Genomic DNA, 17,582 nt, shown 5'->3' with positions numbered 1-17,582 from the left:
CACATGCCAAAATATTTGTATCCATTATTTTGTTTGGTGCATTTCGCATGTAATGTAGCCTTTATTTTATAATTGCGTAGTTCGACAGTCAAAACACTGTTCTACATATTACACAGCTTCGGGCTTCTTTATTGTCAAAACGCAATTATAAACAAAAATTGTTTACAACACAGCTATGGATTGAAAAAACACAATGCTACTAGCATATAACGATATAGCAATAAATACCAAGGCTTGCTTGCATCATAGATCGACAGATTCGGTTAGTCTGCGATGGCTTTTCGGTGTAGGCTACTGATGATTCCGAAGGGGCTAGATTTATGTTTATGTGTGTGAATTTTTCATTGAATCATATGGTACTATAGATACCCTTCAATGTAAAGTTGCTTGTACTAACAGAATGTAGCAATCATTGGCGTATTGTTGTTCGACTCGCTCCTCTCTGAGCCCGTGCTCAGTTGGTAGAGCGACGGCCCCGGTATGACCGGAGGTGATGAGTTTGAACCTTACTGCAGGCTAGTTGTATTTCTAGTCTGCCTTGCTTGTATCATTGTTTGCCAGATGTGGTTAGTCTGCTATGGCTTTTCGGTGTTCTAAATACCACATGGGTTAAACTAAAATAAAACACAAGAATGTCACGGTTGACTGGCCAACTAATCCGTGGAGGGTAAAAAAGCGTCTGTTTTGTTTTGCGTTGCAATATATTCTACTGTATAATTTTGAAAACAAAAAACACCGCCACAAACATTGCAAGATAAAAAAAAATAAAGTCGTTTATTCTAAGACAAAGTTAAAATTGCAAGTGTTGTACAAAAAACGAAAATACAATTATCCAAAAAGGAAATTGTAATTAACAAACAAAATACTATAATCGTTACTGTGCAACGTTGTTAAAAAAAAAAAATTACACTAATATTTAAATTTTTATGACAATGATTGGACTTGGAATTGAATTGCTAGAAAAATTACTTGGGTGAAACTTATTATTCTATTCAAAATGACTGTAGATTTGGACTTAAGTTATTAACAAGTGACTTATTTACATCATTTCCATGTGAACAAGGTAATACCTAATTTTTCGCGTTTCTTTTTTTGAAGAGCCCTAAGAACCATGGAACTCTGTAGAAAATATTTTCCATCTTTGCGAATGAATTTGACTGTTTTTTTTATTGACGAAAAACAAAATAGCATATGTTTTTACAAATATAAAGTCTAGAAAAAAATTTGTGGAAAACACTGCATTACTGCATACACTACAGTCGCTATTATTTACGCAACATGAGCTGTCTTAAACTGAATTTGATGATACTCGTACGAACAGGAAATCTCCTTTTCCTATACAGATAGTCTATTCGGAAATAATTGTTGTGTGCTATATTTCTGCGCTAAATTAATAATGTAACGTTATTTTAGTACCTGCTATTCAGTTGAGTACCTGCTATTCAGTTTGAACTAGAGAACCATTTCCAGGCCAAAGCTTGTATATTTGTGCTAGTGTTTTCCACTTAAAAAAAATATTAGTGTAATATTGACTGGTTGAGTTGTCGAAATTCCCAGGCGAATTTGAGCATGCCCGAGATTGCACAAAAACGTGAATTGTTTAAACATGATTTTGCGTTTCGTAGTTCGTTTGTTTCAATGAAATATCTAACAGGCCAATGCATTTGATTTATGCCGCTGTTTTCCACTGCACGGTCGGTTTCTATTTTTAACGATTATTTTCCTTCACTGTAAAAAGCTCATGTATTGATGAATTTAACTTCATCGCATTTTGTCAAGATGTTGTGCTAGATTTATAGGAAAATTCGCATAGTGCCGCGATTTACGTTCGCTTACATATTCGTGGTAATACCATGACTGTTTCGAACTAAGATGTGGAATTTCGGGACATATTTGGGATATGGACAAAAGAAATGGCAACCTAAAATTTATAGTTAACAATTTGAAATGGCTTGGTTTCTATGAGATGTGTGGCTCGAAATAACGGTTTAATTGTCTAATTTAATTTAGGTCTCTTTAATAAAATTTTGCGAAATTCAACCAAATAACTGCACTTTTGTCGCGCGATAAAACCGGATTTATGCTTCTTTGTGCACGATTAGTTCGTTTAAAACACAACGCGTATTATCTGTTTTATTACGTAACGTTGTGACGTTACTTCTGAAAATTTTCATTCCCAGTCAACCGTAATAAAGCATGCATGTGTGTAACATGCTGTCGTAGGCGTTGGGCATACTGTTTTACAATTTTGCATAATCAAACGATGCCTCTGCTATCGGCACACATGTTTTATCACAAATGTATTAGGTGTAATTATAGGACATTTTGTTATTGGCTTCGCGAAGTTAATCAAAAATTATCGTATTTAATGCCATAACCGGCCAACAAAAGCTGTTTTGCAAAGCAAAATATTTGTATTGGAGTCCTAACTGGCCTCGAATGGGTATTATAAAATTAAAAATTCCAAAGCCGCTAAAAAACTGTACACCCTGTTAATAGAATTAATTATAAAAGCAAATATTACCAAACCGTGATGTCAACCGAATTAAAAAATGAATGCATACAAGGTTGGAAGTCAATCACAGAAACCTTAAACTTGGTTGAAGAGCAATACAGATACAAACTCGACGAATACAAGAAATACCTGCACACTCTGCGGTCGAACACTCCAGAACCAGTCGAATGTAATGGTTATTACATGTTCTCCGGGTCTGAATTTGACACTGCCCAGTACGCATATGACAATTTGGAACTCGGTAAAGGCGATGTAGTTGTGGCAACCTACCCAAAGACAGGTGAGTTATACTGGATTTTGTCGGTTGCTACTCTTACAGAAATTTGGTGTTTTAGTAAACTGATGTTAAACACGCAATTTTTTTGGTTTGTAAGCTAACCCCAATCAATTACATCCGTTTTTACAGGTTGTCTAATCTATTTTTTTAGCGAGTGTAAATCAAAACGTTTTAGGCAGTTTGATCAATTTGTAAAAAATATTTTGCAACTGGCAGAAGCATTTTAAGGCAGATCAAGGGCCACCAGGTCATGGGACCATAGTCCCGGCAACTAATGTATATTTTTCAACTTTGAAAATCCTAAAATGATACATTTTAGAACATTTTGACGACATGAGTTTTTCTGAGTCAATTTCCAAGCGAAAACCTATTTAGCAGAATCACCCCTTTGATTATCGATATTTATGCAGATTAAAATGTTTTTTCTTTAATGTGTCCGAGAAGTACTTTAATATATATGTCGCGACCGAAAGTTAAGCCTCTTGCGGGTCGCGTAATCTTTAACCGGCTCAACCGGCTGCGCAAGTTGCACACACCAGGTTGAAGGACTGACCTTAAGGGCCTTTGCATCAAAATAAATATAAAACATGATAAAATTAAACTACTTGTGCAGGATATTACTGAGGATGCCATAACATAAGTGATCTTGGAATTAATAGTTTGATAATAAAAGGTATCAACAAAAAAATTGTCCGAACTTCACAAAATCCCCCCCAAAAAAATCATTTTATTCACCAGCACCAAACTATAAACAGTTCACGATTAACCTATGAAACTAAACACGATTATTTTCACAAGAACCATGATCTACCAATTTGCCTATAGGAATTTAAGACTATAACCAGATATACTACAGGTTATGTATTACAAGCAGGAAGCCACTGGGTCATGGAGATCGTCAGGAGCATATTTGGTCGGAAAGATGCTGAACTGCAGCAGAAATACTCCTCCCTGCATTACATGTTTACCTTTCTGGAATGGGGACCAGGTTTGTGATACGTTTTAGTATGAAACCGTGTGCATCCCTATAACTGTAATGTCACTGCGGGTTGCGATGGACAAACGTAACCCAATTATTTAATGGTTTGAGACGAAATAATTGTCTAGGCTAAACAAGTATGCACTAAGACTAACTAGAGGGTCGCATAAAACTGCCTTTAACGGAATTTTTATACGCGTTAATCTTATCCTACACGTTAAAGATAATTTGATTTTCGATGTCTGTATGACAACAAATTGATTCAAAGGTTTGTTTAGAAACGTAAATGTACCATTGTGTGGGACTCTTCTCGTGTAAATCTTTCTTTTCGTATCTTCTAGAATCCTACTTCGACTCCTAAATCAACTCTTCTTCCGACTGTTCTTCCAACTGTTTGACCAACTGTGATTCTGACTCTTTCTCCAAACTTTAATTTTAACTCTATTTCTATAACTCACATTTTTTAAGTCAAAAATATGCACACATTATTGCATGTATGTAGCCTACGATTTTTGAGAAATTTTTGAGGATAGTGGTACGAAAGTAAAGAAACGGCAGCACTTTATTAAAGAAACGAACATACCTTGCTTTATAAGACTCTTGACTATCGCAATTTTTTATTTTTTTTAAACTTATGTTTTTCATGTTGGTAGTTTGCAAGCACATCGTAAGTGAAAATCTTCCCCTAAAACGAAATGTTTTTGTAACTCATCTTCCGCCATCTCTCATTAACCTGAAGAAGTACCGGGAAGGTGGGGTAAAGGTAAAATAATTTATGTGTAGGCTATATACCAGTGATTCCCAAACTGTTTGCCGCGGAACATTAGTGTGCCTCAAGAGATTGTCAAGTCTGCCGCAAATTTTTTGTGTAATTTCGAAAAGAGAGCATTTGTATGACCAATAGGTTGTTCTGTTAACAGTGTTCCGCGAAATAGTTAAGATTTTTGTTAGCGCCGCGAGCCAAAAAAGTTTGGGAATCACTGCTTTTTTATACCGGCTTAGCGTGAGCACATTTGGCATAGTGTGCTATTAGTCGATCCATCAATGGTTGAATTAAGCGTGAAACAAAAAATATATGACATTCTATCAGGTGATTTACGTGATCCGCAATCCGAAGGACCAAGCTGTATCGTGGTACAACTACGTAAAAAAACGTCCGGTTTGGAAAAGCGCTAACTGGAAACATATTTATCCTCAAGAAGAAAGGCGATTTTATGATCTCTACATTGCTGGTAGGTCTTCCTAGTCTGAAACCTGCTGCTATACTAATTTTATTATCAGACTTTTCTAAAAGGATTTAGGGCCAATTAAAAACTATATACAATCAACACAACAAAAAGGTTATTTTAATTGAAAACAGATAATTTCATTCAGATAATGATACATTGATGTATTTTTCTTGCAAAAATTCCTCAAATTCAAGATTTTGTGTTAAATTATACGTTTGGCGTTCAAAGAAGTCTTCATATTTGTTTAGTAAAATAGTTTGTTAGTTTTTAAGCGTCTCTTTAACTTACTGTGCTTTAGTGCATAAACTTAATGTAGTTCAACCGTTTTTGAGCCATGGGACATTTTATGTGTTAATTAATTTTGCGGAACACCAATCGAAAGTTTATCAATCAAAACTACATTAACATCATTCAGTTTTACTTGGTGTAATATATGTGTTTAAATGAGTAAGTTTTACTTGGTGTAATATCTTTGTTTAAATGAGTAAATTTTACTTGGTGTAATATCTGTGTTTTTAAATGAGTAAAATTATTATTCAGTGTTCATTATACCTGCAACTAATTTCTCAGGAAAGACCCTTTTATATTCCAAAGAGGGCGAAGGGTATCTAGAACATGTTCGCGCTTGGTACAAACACAAAAACGATTCTAATGTGCTCTGGTTGATATACGAAGATCTAAAGAAGGTAACATTGATATAACAGTAAATAACAAGTATTCTTGAGCAATTTTTACCCACAATGATGACAATTTTGCGCCTCTTAGTTTTGAAATAAAATACGATAAAGATTGAACAAACGGGTGGGTATTTTTTATTTGTATAGTTTCGATATTGATCGCACCGTGTACCAACAGTTTATACGAATTTTGTTAGAGAATCTCCCACGCATTTACAGAAACAACAATATACGTTCTTATAATACAATTTGTTTTCACTTCAGAATCCTAGAGACGAAATCGGCAAGCTGGCAGAGTTTATCGGGGAATACCCGACTGAGAATGAGTTGGATTGGATTATTGAGAAGACTTCGTTTATTTCCATGAAAAAGGAAGCGGAGAATTATCGATTGATGAAAACGATTTTCAGAAAAGGTTCTCGCCAGAATTCACTTACTTTTAAGTATTAACCAAGTACGATTTTTTTTTCAGGTGAAATAGGAGATTGGCGGAATCACATAAGCGAAGAGCAAAGCGAAACCATTGATCAAAAAGTCAACGAAATACTTGGAGACACCGACATCAAGTTTACTTACGAATGAACAACTATTTTAGACAAGTTTTAAATATTTAGTTTAGATGAAAACGCACATAATGTGTCCGATCATGGCTTGGCAATTCATTTATTTCTGTTAATACCGTACCATGTTCAGTGTACCTTATTCTCGCCTTTTACAAATACAATTAATATTGCATAAAACTATTTGTACTGTCCAAGATTCCTTGTACTATATTATTTGGTCCTAAAATTTATTTTGGGAGGTTAGAAAAATTGTCACAACTGACGTCATATTGTGACGTTTGAAAAATGAGACTATAAAATCGTATGACTTTACTCTGTCTAATTTTTACTCGATTGCTACAATATCTCTAATATTAATGTTTGCAACACAATGCTGTACATAGTAAGTATTAAAAGGGACAAATATTTAAATTGCAGCGTTCCATGTGATGCACCCCCCATTCCATGGAACTCTATAGAAAATATTTTCCATATTTTTATTTTTATTTTTATTTTTTTTTTGCTATTGAATATAAACATATATTATATATAACTTTTTACAAATATAAAGTCTAGTAAAAAATGTGGCAAATACTTTATTACTGCAAGCACTACAGTCGCTTTAGCTGTCTTAAAATTTTATTTGGTGGTATTCGTATGAACAGGAAAGTTTCTTTTTCCATACGAATAGTCTATTCGAAAATGATTGTTGTGTCATGTCTGTGCTAAATTGTTGATGAACGTCGTGTCAGTAGGTCTATTTCAGTTGGGCTATGACAAATAATTGTTGGTGATGCTCCTGACGTTATAACTTGGACTACTCAATTTGGAGCCATTTACTTTTTTCACTCAGTTTGTCACTGAGTGGCTTTCTGGTCAGGGAATATACAAGCTATTCTATATATTCAAAAATAGTAATACTTAGTTTGAAAATGCCAACAGTAGTAAATCACTTTTTTTCAATCACTAGTCGTATAAATATGTATTTTTTTTCTCAGATTTCTCAACCAGGTCGTCGCATGTGTGAAAGGAGTTTGGCGAAACCAGCACTTCAGCGTCGAGCAAAGCAAAGCGTCTATTTGTTTTGCGTTGTCCATTTTCAAATATTTCTTTGGCACACTCACTGCATGAGACAGTATAGGCTTCTTCAACAGTTAAAGGGTCCAGTAAATATGGACTCCACTTATAAGATCGAAATAAGAACAACATCAACGTCGGAATAAAACACAGTTCGAAATAAAATCAAAATACGACTAATACCTTATATTCGTTGTACCGTCTGAATTGGAATAAGGCCTAAATGGTCAGAATCATGCTTAAACAACACTTTTCCTCACACCAAACCACTTCCCTAAGTACATCACTAACTCCTCTATTCATTTTAACCCAATGATAACAACGGGTAATTCGCTTGAAAACAACCGATATTATCTGTTTTATTACGTAACGTTGTGACGTAACCGAATTTTTTTCTGTTTTTATTACGTAACGTTGTGACATAACTTGAAATTTTTTGAAAAAATTTTCATTCCTCCAAAAAATTTTCATTCCTCCATTTATAGACCAATAGCAATCGCGTACAAGTTAGACAGGGAAACGTCAACAGATTGAAAGGTTTCGTTTTATTACGTCACAATATGACGTCAAGTCTGACAACTTTCCTAGCCCCTCTAAACAAAAATTAGAAGCAAAATATTATAGTAAACGAAAATGTGAAAACGCAATATTGTACAAATATATTAATGATTTATTAATTGTATATACAACAGTATAAAACGAGTATAAGAAGCCTACAATGAACATGGTATTAACAGAAATGAAAGTTTTATCAAAGCTTGATCATGTGCGTTTTTGTTTAAAATGAATATTTACAACTTTTCTAAATAATGTTTAAAAATGAAGAAACACTTGCTCGAAACGTTCAGTATAATACCAACTTCTGTATGGGTTTTAAAATTCTTACTACGTTTTTCTAAATAGGTTTCATGTTCACTCGTAGGTGAACTTGATGTCGGTGTCCCCAAGTATTTCGTCGACTTTTCGATCAATGGTTTCGCTTTGTTCTTTGCTTAAATGGTTCCGCCAATCTCCTATTTCACCTGAAAAAAATTCGTACTTGGTTGATGCTTAAAAGTAAACAATTCTGGCAAGTACCTTTTCTAAAAATCTTTTTCATAAAATGATAATCATCCGCTTCTTTTTTCATGGAAATAAACGAAGTCTTCTTGACGATCCAATCCAGCTCATTCTCAGTCGGGTATTCCCCGATAAACTCTGCCAGCTTGCCGATTTCGTCTCTAGGATTCTGAAGTGAAAACAAATTGTTTTATGAGAGAGTATATTGTTGTTTCTATGAATAGGTGCAAATTTTTTTAACAAAATGTGACTGTTGGCTCAGGGTTTCATCCAATGTTGAAACAAACTACAAACAAAATGATCCATCCGTTCGTAAATCGGTACCTCGTTTAATTCCCAACCTAATAGGCGCACAATTGTCATCATTATGGGTAAAATTAGTCAAGAATACTTGCTATTTTATCTTAAATGTTATATGAATGTTACCTTCTTTAGATCTTCGTATATCAACCAGAGCACATTAGGATCGTTTTTGTGTTTGTACCAAGCGCGAACATGTTCTAGATACCCTTCGCCCTCTTTGGAATATACAAGGGTCTTTCCTGAGAAATCAGTTGCAGGTATGACAAACACAATAATAGTTTTTACTGATTAAAACAGGCCCATATATCCCAACAGGGAATCTAAACGAACTTGTTGCTGTGTTTTTTATATTTTTTTTATTTATTTTGTTTTTATTGGTAAACTTTCGAATGGTGTTTCGCAAAATTATTTAACAAATAAAGTGTTCAGTGGGTTAAAAAAATGTTTAAAATACACTAATCTTATGCACTGAAGCCCAGCAAGTTAAATCCACTTAAAAACGAACACACTAGTTAAATAAACGAATATCAATACTTCTTTGAACTCCAAGCGTTTAATTTAACAGAATTCAGACTTGATTAAACAAGAATGTTTTAAAGAAAATACGTTAGTGTATTATTATCTGAATGAAATTATTTGTTTTCAATTCAAATAACCTTTTTGTTGTGTTGATTGTCTTATATATATATTTTTTTTTTAAGTCTTTTTAGAAAAGTCTAATAATAAGGTTAGTATAGCAGCAGGTTTCAGACTGCGAAGACTAACCAGCAATGTAGAGATCATAAAACTGCTTTTTTTCTTGAGGATAAATATGCTTCCAGTTGGCGCTTGTCCACACCGGTCGTTTTTTTACGTAGTTGTACCACGATACAGCTTGGTCCTTTGGATTGCGGATCACGTAAATCGGAAGATGAGATGCAATTAACACATTTCGTTTGAACGGAAGATTTTCACTTACGATGTGCTTGCAAACTGCAAACGAATAACAGTTAAAAGAAAAATTACAGTATTGCGTTCGTTAAAAAGCTTTCAAAATAATGTATATTATGTTGTTGCTGTATCTTCATTTTACGTAATGTCATTGTCAAAAGTTTCTTAAAAATCGTATGGTTGCTTGAGTTTTTGTTCACATTGTCAGTCACTGGGACTGCGTCTGTCTTTAGAAATGCGTCTCTAAAACTATAGCACGCGGTAATATTTCTGACACGTGTCTTTTGTATATATGTGGGCGCACTGCGCAGCTAGGCCAGTTGAACTTGTTAGTTAATTGAAGAACATTTAGGTCGCCATTCCTCGCGTATACGTATCGTTATAACCTTAACCTTTTTAGAATTTTTTTTGCGTTTCATTATCATGCAAAACATCCAAACGAAACTATTTTCGATTTGTAGGATAAGAGTGACGCGTAGCAAAATTCGTTAAAGGCTGTTTTGTGCGACCTTCTACTTAGTAAATACTTTGTTTCGTTTCGGCTTAAACTTTTAAATGCTTGGGTTGAATTTGTCAATCGCAACCCGCAGTCACAATATATTTATTTGGTATCACACAGTTTCAGTAGTAAACGTTTGACAAACCTGGTCCATATTCCAGAAAGGTGAATATGTAATGCAGTGAGGAGTATTTCTGAAGCAGTTCCGCATCTTTCCGACCAATTAGGCTCCTGACGATCTCCATGACCCAGTGGGTTCCTGCTTGCAATACATATGCTGTAGTATATCTGGCTATAGTCTTGGAGAAGGCAGAAAAAAATCGTGGTATGCTTCAAAGGTTTAAACCTGAACTGCGTATGGTAAGGTTCTGGTGAATAAAACTTATTTTTTCTGTTAGGATTTTGTAAATTTCGAAACCAATCTTTGGTTTATAGCCCTTTTTATAAACATATTAAATTCAAAAAAACGGTTAACCGCGTGCAACTCGCAGGGCAAGAATACGTGGCCCACGACAGTCTTTAACTTTTGGTCGCGACACAAATACTGGAGTGCTTCTATGAGTAATTTAAGTAAAACCGCTTTTATCCGCATAGGCACCGGGAAGATTGTACAGTATAGATTGTCGCTCCCTTGAAGATTACCTCAGTATACCGCCTCGCAACTCTAATTTATCTACTCTTGTTTTATGTGATGTACATTGTTGTATTATGTTAACTTTATACGGTAATTTGCAGTACTTTAGTTTCTTTTCGCCTTTCTATACAAAATCAAACTTATACACCTCTGTACTGGGCGCCTAACTTTATAAGAGTAAAGTCTTAAGAGAATATTCAATATCTAATAAATTTTTTGACTTAAATAAGCCATTTTATAGTATGTTATACTTGTGTATGGCTTACCGATAGTAAACGTTGCACAACCCGAAACTCTTAGAAAATAAAGTACTTTACCTGTTTTCGGATAGGTTGCCACGATAACATCGCCTGCACCAAGGTTTGACTTGTCGTAAGCGTACTCGACTGTATCGAACTCAGCCCCGGGAAACAAATAATATCTATTTCTTTCGACAGGTTTTGGAGTGTTCTTCCACAGACCCCGCCAGTACTGTTCATATTGCTTTAATTTACATCTGTATTGCGGTTCGACCAAATTGATGGTAGCTGTAATTGATTTCCAGTCTTGCACGCTTTCTTCATTCATATCGGTTGACATCCGTGTGTTTGGTAGCATTTCGGAAAATGTAGGATCTTAACCTGGTAGACAGTTCGTATTTTTCAGCTACATTTTGCAATATTGAAATACCAGTTCAAGGTCCGTTAAGACTCAGTCTAAGTAAGTTTTTTTTAAATAAAATGTATATATAGTGACGTTTGCCCGCGTCACGAATGACAAGGGTGTCACAAAGCGATGCTTTTGGGAATACAATTTCGTAATTCTTTACACTACCATAAAATATCCATCTGAACAAAACTTGAATCTTCTTTTAAAAAGTTATTTTATTTTCCTAAAAACGTACTAACTTGCTTTCCATACATTTTGTTAAACACCGGTTTATTTAAAGCATTTGTCTTTGTCAAAACTATCCTCCCCACAACAAGTAATTTCTTTAGAAACCATTAACTCTTTTTAATCAATCGTAGATATTCGCATCAAAACTGTGATCACCATTGTACGCTTTAGTACCAACAACAACATTGCATTTGGGTGCAAGTTTTGGTTTGTTTTGCTACGTCATGTCGCTTTTAAGTCAATGCCACGAATTGTCGGTTGCACCAAGCACGCATTTGACACGCGCAACGCAAAACGAACATACGCTCATTTTAAACGTCATGGTATTAACCAGCATATGTCGGCAGCATACGACCAATGTAAAACATCCGGCCCTCTTTCACGTTAGGCACAATGCGTCAATGTAAAAAGCGCCACTAATCGAAATGATACAACAAGATTGTTAACGCTTAAATATAAACAGCCTAAAGACGTTGTAAATACCACGGATATTTAAACGTGGAGAGTTAATGCATATTATTGCGCATGACACGAACTCATTTTGTTATTTAAATATGTAGATAAATTGGAGAGTTTAACCGTCCCACACTCAAATAACATCTTAGTTCTTTTAACGATTACCTTTATTTTTTTACTACACAGTTTTTTTGTTACATATTTTTATTGTTATCATGGAGTGCGCCGTGTACCTTTTACCTGCGACGCACTTAGCGAAAGATATGTACTAAGTTTTATTTGTTTGTCAATCAGAAACAGAAAATTAAAATTACTCGCTGTACATTTCATGAAAAAGGGCCCTATTTGATAACCTGAATCAGAAATTATATTTTTTATGATTTTATAACTTCTTAAACAGAGTTTTGTAACACATTATTTGTTCACTGTTATCAGTTAAATAACTTCCTGTATCAACACAAAATATGTACAGGCCACTCATGCATTTGTCAGTACAATTTACAATGCATTATTCCGACGCCGAAAAGTTTAGCATAATGCTACACTCAATGGTTTTGGAGGACATGATTATATGTCAGTTTTGTTTCAGAATACATATCTCGTACAGTATAAAACTCTCTGTTTGTTCACTATGCGAATTTTTATTCATACTTATAAAGCAGTGGTTTTAGGATTTTGCGTGTTGCAAATCTTGCAATTAAGAATAACCTATGCCATAAATTCCACAAAAATACACATCAAATCAATAGCTTCGATAACAAAACAAAAAAAATAAACGGTATAGCGGAAAAAACATATTTACTGGTGCAAAAAGCCTGGTCAGTTGTCCCGTAAAAAATTCGTGTTATAAACGCCTGACGTGTTTTCAGAATCTTGTTATAATTAATAGTAAAGGTCTTATTTTAAGTACTTACGACATTTGACTCTTGAAGTTTGGCAAATGGGTTTGACGTCTTTCCACGTCACGAATATAGCGACTGGCGCGAGTATCAAGTAACTCTCAATGAAAAAATTCCAGTTTACCATGAAAATCTCTTTCTTTGCTTTGTTACAAAGTTACCCTTTATAACAGGTTCTCAAACTTTTTTATCCTGTAGCACAGCGAAAGAAAAAAAGATTCGCGGCACAGTTTCTCCAAAACAACAATTTTACAACGTGACATAATTGCCTCTATCATATGGCAAGACATTAGGCGAAGTCTTAATGTCATAAAATCTTTTAATAAATGTTGTACTTACTAGCAGTGTCGTAATGACTTAAGTCAATGACTTGACTAATGTGCACTTAATTCACTGTTTTCAAATAACTTAGCTTAAATTTGTATTACAAGGACCTGACTTGGAATTGACTTGATCTAGTTATGACTTGACAGGGACTTGATTTGTTATTTATTCAAAAAGACCTGACTTGGAATTGACTTGATCTAGTTATGACTTGAGAGGGACTTGATTTGTTATTTATTCAAAAAGACCTGACTTGGAATTGACTTGATCTAGTTATGACTTGAGAGAGACTTGATTTGTTATTTATTCAAAAAGACCTGACTTGGAATTGACTTGATCTAGTTATGACTTGAGAGGGACTTGATTTGTTATTGATTCAAAAAGACCTAACTTGGAATTGACTTGATCTAGTTATGACTTGAGAGGGACTCGATTTGTTATTGATTCAAAAAGACCTGGCTTGGACTTAAGGTATTTTACATATGACTTTGGGATTTATATCACTTCAAAATTACTAGTTTGATTTGTTTATAACACAGTTTACTTGTCTCCTGCTGGTTGTATGAGCATTTGAAAGACACAATAAGTTATTTCGCAAAATAACCAAAAGCAGTCACCCCGTTGTTTACCACTTTCGGGTCATTTTTGCTATAGATAAGAGGATAAGCACGTTAAACTAGTCGTGCTTATTGTTTAATTGTTGAAAAAAAAATAACGTTTTCAAGTATAAGAACACAAGTAGACATAATAATGGACAATATGGATAACATCGTAATCTTGTTTTATTAAAAAATGCATATTAATTGAGTAGTTACACATAAACAATCTTGCAGCACTAAAATTTGTTATTGAACAGATGGCCATGACGAACGTTTCGTAGGAGGGATTAAACAAATGTGCCCACAAAAAGATTAACACTATTGACTACACAACTGAATGTCTGCCAAAGAACTACGTTTTTGGGTTTAAAAGTTGTAGTCATATTACAAAGACGTTTTTTCACATGTAAAATCAATAAAAGAATCATACAACACCTCAAGTATTGCCGGTAGTGTGACGAAACGCATTTTGTTTTACAAATCGCAACCGAAATACTCTAAGGAATAATATTCGATAAGTAAGACACATGATAGTGGCTCTAAGCCAGGGGTTCTTAAACTGGGGTCCATGGACCCCTTGGGGGTCCTAGAACTAGTTTTAGGGGGTCCATGAAAGCCTAATTGAAATGTTAGTGTATATTTTAAAAGTTATCATTTTCTCAAAGAAAACAGTTTAATTAATAAAAAATGAATTTGCACTGTATGTATTTAGACCCCATTTCACTTTAACATTTTTGGACCGAAATCAGCAGATTTATGAAGTTTATTTGTATTGTGACGTCATTTTTGAATTTATTTTCCCTACCGTGGTCCACGCAAGGCCAAAAAAAATTTTAGGGGTCCGCGGTAAAAAAAGTTTAAGAACCCCTGCTCTAAGCTATGCAGACTCAATTAGGTTGTTATATTGTGCATGGTCAGAAGTTTAATGACACATTCCTTTCATAGATGAAAAAATATCCAAAATACAACGAACTTTGGGATCCGCAGTATGGTAAAGTATTTTTGAAAGTTTTGTAGTTTTAAGTTTCTGTTAAAAAAACAACAGAAATTTATAATATTCCGCCATTATTTGTAAGTAAACTTGATGTCGGTGTCTCCAAGTATTACGTCGACTTTTCGATCAATGGTTTCGCTTTGTTCATCGCTTAAATGGTTTCGCCAGTCTCCTATTTCACCTTTAAGTAAAGCATTCTCTGAAGTCAATACCGCCAATTAACACATCTTAACGGATTACCTTTTCTGAAAAACTTTTTTGCCGTTACTTCTGCCCTTTTATTCATGGAACTGAACGAGGTCTTCTTTAAGATCCAATCTAGCTCATCTCCAGCAGGTGATTCACCAAGAAACTCGGCCAACTTTAGGATTTCCTGCTTGGGCCTCTGAAGGTAAACAAGCATCTAATTTAAGTTCTTAAATTGGTTGAGGTTTTACATAAATGACGACCAAACAACTAAACGCTGTTCGGATATGACTCAAAGGATTTACAGGAATTGTACTTAGAATAGAAAGTTTTCAATTGGATGAGTCAGATATAGACACGAATATGAAGAAATTGTGAATCTGGTTGGAAAATAAACATGTTCCTAACTATACCTAATCAGTCTAACAAAAAGGAACAATAAATAACCTTCATTTGCTTTTTATTTCGCCCGACAATGCAGCAAACTGTAAATAGGACACATTCCCCTCCTTTATCATCTAACAAAAGTTCTCCTGAAGAATTTCATTCTTGCCTTTAAATGTTATAGATTGTGCAAGGTATGTACACATTACCTTCTTTAAATCCTCGTAAACCAGCCAAAGCAAGTTAGGGTCGTTTTTGTGTTTGTACCAAGCGCGAACGTGTTCCAAATACCCCTCGCCTTCTTTGGAAAATACCAGCTGCTTTCCTGCGAAATCAGACGCATGGTTGTTGGTTAGTGAACTGAAGCATATCAGCAACACTTTAAAATATATTTCTTAAATGGCGCAGATATATAACGATGATTTTACAGGGAAAATTGTGCGAATCACAAACAAAACCAGCCAAAGATGACATCAGCAACACGATTGATTTATCTCGGTGGCTTATGTAGATTTCAGCACATTACGGCAAGATAGACTTTATGTGAAGATTAAGCTAAAGGTGAAGAAACCTTACCAGCAATATATATGTCGTAGAACAACTTTTCGTCTTGCGGATAAATATGTCTCCAGGACGCGCTCTTTGCCGCCGGAAGTTGTTTTGCGAACTTGCACCAAGACACAGCTTGGTCCTTCGGATTGCGGATCACGTAAATTACCTGATAGTAGAATGTTTTATTTAAAGTAAACTTTCGGCAGTTGTAACACGCGACAAATGCAAGCTAAAAGTTGTTTGGCTCGAAATACAGATCTGGAAACCTTATATTAGAAAAATAGCTACTGTCCCATTCGTATTCCACACATTAGGCACAAAGCATTCCAGTTTTATTTTTCACACGTACGGCCAATGGTTGCCATAATTTTAACGTGACTCGCAGGTTATACTTTATCACATTCTATAGAAATATAAAAGCTTGAGAAGCGCACCGCTCCGAACAAAAATCAGTCAGCAAGGTGTAAAACTTTAATACAAATATGCATTTCGCCTATAAATGGCATCATCAGTTTGTCTGTACAAATAAATAGTAAAAAATTAAAATATTAAAATATAAATGTAAAATAAATACATCCAAGATGAACAAAGACAAAGACAGTCTGCGTATAAACCCCAACCACTACTGTAAAACAAAAGCAAAAGGGGCATGCGATACGTGTAGCGGCCACAGAAAGCCACTGATAAAAACACGGCCCAGAGGGAAGCGGTATGAGAATCAGTGACGTAGCAAAACACGGTAGATAAGAAAAGGTGGAAAGACAAAAACAAACCTAAAACCACAGTTAGACAAGAAAACGGATATGACTCACATTCCGAAATGGAACGGCACAACGCAAAAACGAAAACACAAATCCGCAAAGATATATATAAAAATTATATATAAAAAGGCTACCGAATTTGGGGCAATATCATTTTTTGAATGTTAATTGAGGCTCTGGTGAGTTTGAGCCATTTAGCCTCACATTCATCGAGCTTGCTGGTGTCTGGCTCTTCAACGAAAATGACCATAAAACATTCGGCAATATGCGGATGTTTCTTTAACTTCTCGCCATGGTAGGTTGCGTAGTGGTGAAGCAGCGCTGCGTTGTCGTTTGTTGTTGCTGAGTTAAATGTATTCCAGGTCGTTCGGTGTGCGTTCCACCTAACAGAAAACCTGTTCTTGGTTTGACCGACGTACTGGGCAGAGCAGATGTTGCACGTTGCCACGTAAATTCCGTGGTTTCTACAATTAAGGCTTTGCCGGAGCTCTATGGTCTTACCTGCAGCCTTAAGTTTACTCGATTCACCAACCATCCCTTTGTGTCCCCCATGGTGACCGCAGAGTGCGCATTTGCCGCACGGCGTTGACAAACCGACTGCATTGCCAAAGGTGTGCGCAAGTTGTCGGTAGTTAGTAAGAAGGTTACCGAGTGTATGACGCCTTTTGTATACTATTTTAACTCGTGGTTGAAGCGCCTTTTCTTTGTTTGAGAGCCTGAGTAGATGAGCGAATGGAGTAGCCCATGCGACAACACGGTCTTTCGTCTTTTCTTTAGTGTGTCGGAGTCTCTCGGTCCACGATTTAGCCTCATTAAGGTTGTAATCCGTG

The 17,582-nt window shown here is 35.3% G+C and overlaps 3 protein-coding genes across 3 annotated transcripts in view; 1 reads left to right on the top strand and 2 right to left on the bottom strand.

Annotated features, from left to right (window-relative positions):
- The first annotated feature begins 2,533 nt into the window (after positions 1-2,533).
- Positions 2,534-6,259, top strand: LOC146164847 (amine sulfotransferase-like). Its single transcript, XM_083380850.1, has 7 exons — positions 2,534-2,795; positions 3,667-3,780; positions 4,425-4,534; positions 4,862-5,003; positions 5,571-5,686; positions 5,942-6,092; positions 6,150-6,259. Exons 1-7 carry the CDS (start codon positions 2,534-2,536, stop codon positions 6,257-6,259), a joined length of 1,005 nt encoding a protein of 334 aa, XP_083236976.1.
- A 1,949-nt stretch (positions 6,260-8,208) lies between these two features.
- On the bottom strand, positions 8,209-11,288 carry LOC146164846 (amine sulfotransferase-like). The gene is made up of 6 exons (XM_083380849.1): positions 11,039-11,288; positions 10,233-10,346; positions 9,424-9,630; positions 8,782-8,897; positions 8,374-8,524; positions 8,209-8,318 (listed from the first exon to the last, which is right to left on the bottom strand). Exons 1-6 carry the CDS (start codon positions 11,286-11,288, stop codon positions 8,209-8,211), a joined length of 948 nt encoding a protein of 315 aa, XP_083236975.1.
- Positions 11,289-16,882: 5,594 nt separating this feature from the next.
- Positions 16,883-17,582, bottom strand: part of LOC146164845 (uncharacterized) — an 829-nt gene continuing 129 nt past the window's right edge. The window contains exon 2 of the mRNA XM_083382712.1: positions 16,883-17,468. Coding sequence (XP_083238838.1) covers positions 16,883-17,468 — 586 coding nt within the window. The remainder of the gene's footprint in view (positions 17,469-17,582) is intronic.

This window comes from Ascidiella aspersa, chromosome 2 (assembly GCF_963924565.1).
Source record: "Ascidiella aspersa chromosome 2, kaAscAspe10.2, whole genome shotgun sequence".
NCBI classification, from domain to species: Eukaryota; Metazoa; Chordata; class Ascidiacea; order Phlebobranchia; family Ascidiidae; genus Ascidiella; species Ascidiella aspersa.
The sequence above is the reverse complement of the archived record's forward strand: the minus strand, read 5'-3'. Positions and strand labels throughout refer to the sequence as shown.